General features: G+C 55.1%; 1 protein-coding gene across 1 annotated transcript in view; it reads left to right on the forward strand.

The window, feature by feature from the left end:
* The window catches only part of LOC107125869 (rap guanine nucleotide exchange factor 1), a gene marked incomplete at its 5' end in the record, with an annotated part of 24,671 nt that extends 20,931 nt beyond the window's left edge, over positions 1–3,740 (forward strand). Inside the window, 2 exons of the mRNA XM_015429333.1 lie at positions 1,073–3,303; positions 3,343–3,740. Of these exons, the coding sequence (XP_015284819.1) occupies positions 1,073–1,223 (151 nt within the window). The remainder of the gene's footprint in view (positions 1–1,072; positions 3,304–3,342) is intronic.
* Between the last annotated feature and the right edge of the window lie 2,389 nt (positions 3,741–6,129).

Raw genomic sequence — 6,129 nt, forward strand, 5'->3', positions numbered from 1 at the left:
GGGTGTCTGTTGTGGGGAGGGGAAGGGAAAGGAGTTTGTAAGTCGCTCTGAGACTCCTTCAAGTAGTGAAGGGTGGGGTATAAATCCAATCTCTTCTTCTTCTCTGCTGTGTGGCTCTCATTTCAAAAAGAGCCCTTGTGACTATGCGGCAGTAAGATGCTGGGAGGCGGGTGGGCAGTGTCTGCTGGTGTCTCAGAATCCCCAGGGACTGCTCAGTAATGATGATGATGATGATGATGATGATGATGATGATGATGATGCTTTTAATTTATTAATCGCTTTCCCCAGTGGGCTCAAAGCGATGTACAGTTACACATTTTAGACAGGGGACTAACAATGTTCATAGGGGATAGGGAGGACAACATATATTCATTTAATTGCACACGCTGTCACTGCACGGCGTAAACGTCTTCTGGCTTGGCTCAGTCATTTTCCGAATGGCTGCTTGTCGACCAGGCTTCAGGACCTGTATGTCAAATCGCCACACTGCCACTGCCTGGCCGGAAACATCCACTGCAGGGATTTTTGTAACCGAGAAGTTCTTCCGCCTTTTCCGAACCTCAACCAGGACGTCCCGACCATCAGCTAACACCCTCCCACAAGGGAGATTGGTGTGCCCACCCTCTCTAAGGAGTGGTTCCCATTTTATTTACTCGCCGAAGCTTTCGAATCGCTGGGTTGACGATGAGCTGGGGACAACAGGCTGGCTGCTCACACCAGCACAGGGCTCGAACTAACACAGTTCGGATGTTAAGACAGTGGGATATACCAGTACAATCTCTGGCTGCAGTCCAAGAGGCCAGCCTTCAGTCCCCGGCACACTCCTTGCTGCTGTTCCTTCTGGCGAAGCAAGGCCAGGATAAGTTATGCCAAACCATGAAAATTCTGGAATGAAATATACCAAATGCTTAATTTGCCTAGCTTGTAGGATTTAACTTTTCTTAACACAAAGTTTGCTGTGGGATGCCCTTGAGTTCTAGTATCTCGGGAGAGGGAGAAACTGTCAACCCTCCCCACCCCATGCATAATTTGTATAAACCCCTATATGAGAGACTGCCTTCTTTCTCTGCAGGCATTACGAGATCAAGCGGAACGACGACATCATCTCGTTCTTCAACGACTTCAGCGACCATCTGGCCGAGGAGGCCCTGTGGGAACTCTCGCTCAAAATCAAACCTCGTAACATAACGAGGCGAAAGACAGACCGGGAGGAGAAGACCTAAGCGGGGGCGGGCGGAGGCCTTGGGCATAAAGGATCGCTGGGCGCAGGCGTAGGCAGCAGCTGTAAGACATGGACCTGACTCTGTGCCACGCCCCCCCTCCCCTCCCAGGCCAGCCCCAGCAGTCGGGGAGTCTTGGCAGGGAGGCCGTGATCGTTGGCGCGCGCCGTCCTCCCAGTCAGGCTGCGGGAGTGAGCCGCCAGGTCCTTCCGCTCTCCTCCCGGCGCTGCCCAGTGCTCGGTGCCGTAGATCAGCTTTCAGCGCAGAGAGAGAGTGTCGTGGAAAGGGGGGGGGAATCAGTACCGCCGTGTTCCTGCTTTGCCAGATTTGAAGTTTGACTTGCGCTGCGTGTGCCGGAAAGAAGGAGAGCCTTTGCCTCCGTTTCCACGTGCGGAGGGATGAGGAGAGAGGAGTCCCACCGAGATACCTTGCATCGCGCCCCCGTGAGCTGCTTGCACAAGCGTCCGTGCAGGAAATGGAAGCGGTCGCTATCAAGGACGTTTCCTCCGTGTGTCCCCAAGGAGCACCATCTCAAACGGCATTTCCACACCGAGAGCCCCGGGGAAATGGGAGGCCAGGAGACATTACGTCCCGTCGTCATCCCCCACAGAGCATGTGTGTGTTTACAGGGATATTTAATCGAATGCCCCCAACTGCCGGGACGGAGAAGGAAAGAGCCGAGCCGGAGTAGCCCTGTGCTCCCCCCCCCCCCGGATCCACCGGGATCTCCGGGTCACCACCACCAACATTTCAGTCTCTGCTCTCGGCTCGGGAATCCAGAATTGCCAAGATTTCTGTGCCCCTCCCCTCCCCTCCTCACTCTGTGGGTGGGGGACATATATTTTAATGATGATGGTACTATCTGTAACAGTAAATATGTAGTATATCTGTCTTGTAAATAGAAATCTCTAGATGCCATTGTTTAATTTTATTTTGCTGCATGTCTGAATTGCCACTGGGTTTTTAAGAGGAAACTTAAAGGGGGGGGGGAGAAGGCAAAGCGATGTGCATAAAAACGGAAGGGAGCGCGTGACCATCACTGTGTGAAAACTTCAGCCGCGGTGTCAGGGGGTGAGGGAGGCAGTCGGAAGTCAAGGCAGGGAGCAGAAGAGACAAAAACCACAGCTAGGAACTCTGGGCAGAGACGAAACGAGGGTGGAAAATCCAAAGGCCTTCTACCCTGTTCTTTCTCTAATTAGCCAGGGGCTCAATCCACCAGACAGGACAAAAGAAAACCCCCTTCACGGAATATGTGATTAGCCTGTGGGACTCATTGCTACAAGGACAGCAGCGATGGCCACAAGGGGATTAGACAGATCAGCGGGGGACACGGAGCAGTGTTCCTCTGAATGCCAGTTTCGGGGGGGGCTACAGGAAGCACCTTTGCCCCCCCCCAATCTCTGCTCGTGGGCCCTCCAGGGGTATCTGTTTGGCTATTGCGGGAAAGCAAGGACCAGGCCAGATGTCTCCTTGAAATGAGCTGGAAGCGCACAGGAGCCTGCTGGAGCCTCTTGCGCAGGGGGTCAAGTGTACCCCCTCCCCTGTTCAGCCATCTCTCAGAACGAGCTTTCGAAGGCTCGGGGCCTGTCGTGGCAAGGAAGGGGGGCCTGCGTTGCCAAATTCTGCACGAGGCAAGGCCTGCCGGTCAGCTCTGCCGCCGCGTCTCAGCACTGTTGCCGGTGGGTCTTGGAAATCTTCCTGTTTGCCAAACAAGCCCTCTAAAGCGTAAGGGTGGGAGGAGGCGGCTTCTTCCCGTTGCGCTCAGGACTTGAGCCGCAGCAGGTGTGGAAGTGGGGGCAGAGATTCAGCCCGCGCCCCCCCATAATTCTCTGGCCAAAGGAGCCCGGCCGCTCCCCCCAGGAAGCTGCTTAGCAGAGGGATCCGGTGGTCCCTCCTGGCCCCAAGGAATGAACTGGATGACCGTTCCTGCCTCCAGACCACCTTTGCAAGAAGCCGGGTGTGGCGCTTTTCCCCGTCCAACACACCCTTCCCCCCCCCCCTTTAATGCCAGCAGCCGTTGAAAGAGAACGGTCCAAAGAGAGACAGAGAGCTGGGTTGGTGCTTTAGCTACTTTATCCAGGAGGTGGGAGTGATTCTTTTTCCCCCCTTTGTACCCTAGGAGGTGGGAGTGATTCTTTCCCCCCCCCCGCTTTGTACCCTGCAAACCATAAGCAATTGAGGCCATCACTCCCACCCCCCTCCCCACCCCCCTCCTGGCTCTTTCTAGTAAAAATAAAGAGGAAATACACAAAACGTGAGCTGCAGGCTTCGTGCCGAGCCTGGCTGGGCACTGCATTTCTCGTTCAAAGCAGCAAGCGAGAAGGGCGTTCCGTGAGCTGGCTTGGCCCTTCCTTTTCCCCTAGGCTGGTGTGCTTCCTCGGTTGCGCATTCTTAGGGACTTCTTTTGCGCCTGCCAGTGACACGTGAGGTGGAGGTGTGGCTGCAAGTTCTAGGGGTGCCGGCCTCCAGGTGGGACCTGGGGACCCCCTGGAATTACAGCTCATCTCCAAACTACAGAGACCAGCTCCCCTGGAGGAAAGGGATGCTTTGGAGGGTGGACTCTCTGGCCTTGTACCATGCGGAGGCCCCTCCCCTCCCCAGACCCCGCCCTCTCCAGGATCCACCCCCAAAGTCTCCAGGTATTTTCCAACCCACACCTGGCAACCGTAGTTATTGGGCCTCCGGGAGAGAGCTGGAGCCTTTCAGCCTGCATCCAAGAGTCTCTGGAGGGAGGAATTAACTAAGAGTTCGGAAAGTTAGGGCCTAGGCTTGCCAACCTCCAGGTGAGGCCTGGAGATCTCCCGCTCTTACAAATGATCTTCAGAGTACAGAGATCAGGTCCCCTGGAGAAAATGGCTGCTTTGGAGGGTGGACTCTGTGGCCTTGTATCCCACTGAGGGTCCCTGTCCTCCCCAGCCGCCGCCTCCAAATCTCCAGGAGTTTCCCAACCTGGGTCTGGCAACCCTACTCCCCCGTCCCCTGCCAGGACCTGGCAACCTGCCTGCAGCCTGCACCTCAGTGGGCGGAGCATCCACTTTGGCTGTCGAAGGTCCCAGGCCCAGGCCCCTGATACCTGCTCCGGAAAGGATCAGATGATGTGAAAAAGCCATAGAGCCGCTGCCAGTCAGAGTAGGCGAGACTGGACTTCTCAGGTCAAGGGTCTGACTCAGTAGAAGACAGCTTCGTATGTCAGGCTGTAGAGGAGCCGTTGGTAAACCGTCGACATCTTGGCGGCATGTTCTCACCTCCCATCCATTTTCAGGGATTGGAAAGGAAGAGCCAGGTTCGAGTCCAGTAGCACCTTACCGGCAGTGTTCCCTCTAAGCTGAGCTAGCGGGGTCAGCCCCTGGACTGCCGGCTGCCGGCCCTTCGTTCAAATGTGGGACTGGATCCCTCTTTGGCATCGCTTACTGACTGTTGAGCTGCCCTGGTCCGGAAGTCAAAGAGACCCACAGCCGACAACTTGCAGCCCTTTCTGTTTCCCCTCGATATGCCCCTAAGTGTCGGGAGACGGGCATTTCACGAGCTCTCGGGCTCAGTCCTCCGTCCCGTGAAGTGGGAGCGGGGGAGGCTGCCTTCGCGGAGCAGGAGTGAGGATGACAGGGAGAAAAGAGAGGTTCAGGTAGAATAAAATATAAAGTGGTCGTTGCATTTCAACTGCACCCCCAGAGGGTTCCGGCCTTTGTCGGGAGCAGAAATCGCCTCTCCTGAGCAGGATCTTTGATTCTACAGCTCAGTGTGAAATGAAAACCTTTGGGGTGACTTTAGGGTAGAGATTGGCCATTTGAGGCCCTGAAGTCTAGCCCCGTTCCTTTCCATCTCTGATCCCAAGACGTGTTTCTCTCCCATCCACCCCGTTATGCACATCAGCTGCCCAGCGTGGGCCACAACGGAGGCCGAAGCACGTTACTTTCTCACTAGTGCAGGAGTCACCAACCTTTTTGAGCCCGTGGGCACCACTGCACGGTGTTGTGGGTGCAGCCATGAAATGGGTGCCGTGACTTTCCTTCAGTCACACAGGGAAGATCCTGCTGCTGTGACGGCAGCTGCTGCCAAAGCAACATTTTTTAAAAAAATCTGCAGTGGCCAATCAGAATCCCCACCCACTTTCTGAAGACGTTTGGCCAGCGCCGGGAAAGGTGTTGGTGGGTGCCCACGAGAGCCACTTTGGTGTAGTGGTTAAGTGCGCGGACTCTAATCTGGGAGAACCGGGTTTGATTCCCCACTCCTCCACTTGCACCTGCTGGATGACCTTGGGTCAGTCACAAGCTCTGGCACAGCTGTCCTTGAGAAAGAGCAGTTTCTGTCGGCGCTCTCCCAGCCCCACCTACCTCACAGGGTGTCTTTCGTGGGGAGGGGAAGGAGTTTGTAAGCCGCTCTGAGACTCCAAGTGAAGGGCGGGGTATAAATCCAATCTCTTCTTCTTCACGGGCACCATGAAGGCAAACGGGAACGAGCAATTGAGGTTTGTTGGGGGGAACTCTTCTTGAACAACTCTGGAGAAGGAGAGGTTCAAAGGAGCCCTTTGCCCAAATTTTGCATCCCCAGGGCAAAGCAAATGCCCCCACTCCACCTGCAGCCCCTGCTCAGTTTGGAATTTAGGTCCTTGCCAGAGGCTAATTGCCGACCAGAACTAGACAGAGAGACAAACCCTGCATGTGAAAGTTGGACTTGCTGTGAAAATTCACTACTTCTAATTTGTCTCACTTTTAGGGTGTGGGGTTTTGTTTTTTAATGGGTAGCTGTTGTGGCCATTCCCGTAGCTGGGATTTGGATGGCAAGGGACACCCAAGGCAGCGATGCGGAAGGGCGGCGTTAGGTTTTGGGATCTGTGCAGCCGGTTGTTTGGGAGGAGCTTACCGGTGTGCTTACCTTTTCAAGTTACCCTGGATTGACTTCCGTGGTTTTG

This window comes from Gekko japonicus, unplaced genomic scaffold (genome assembly GCF_001447785.1).
Source record: "Gekko japonicus isolate JY-2015 unplaced genomic scaffold, Gekko_japonicus_V1.1 scaffold5764, whole genome shotgun sequence".
NCBI lineage: Eukaryota > Metazoa > Chordata > Lepidosauria > Squamata > Gekkonidae > Gekko > Gekko japonicus.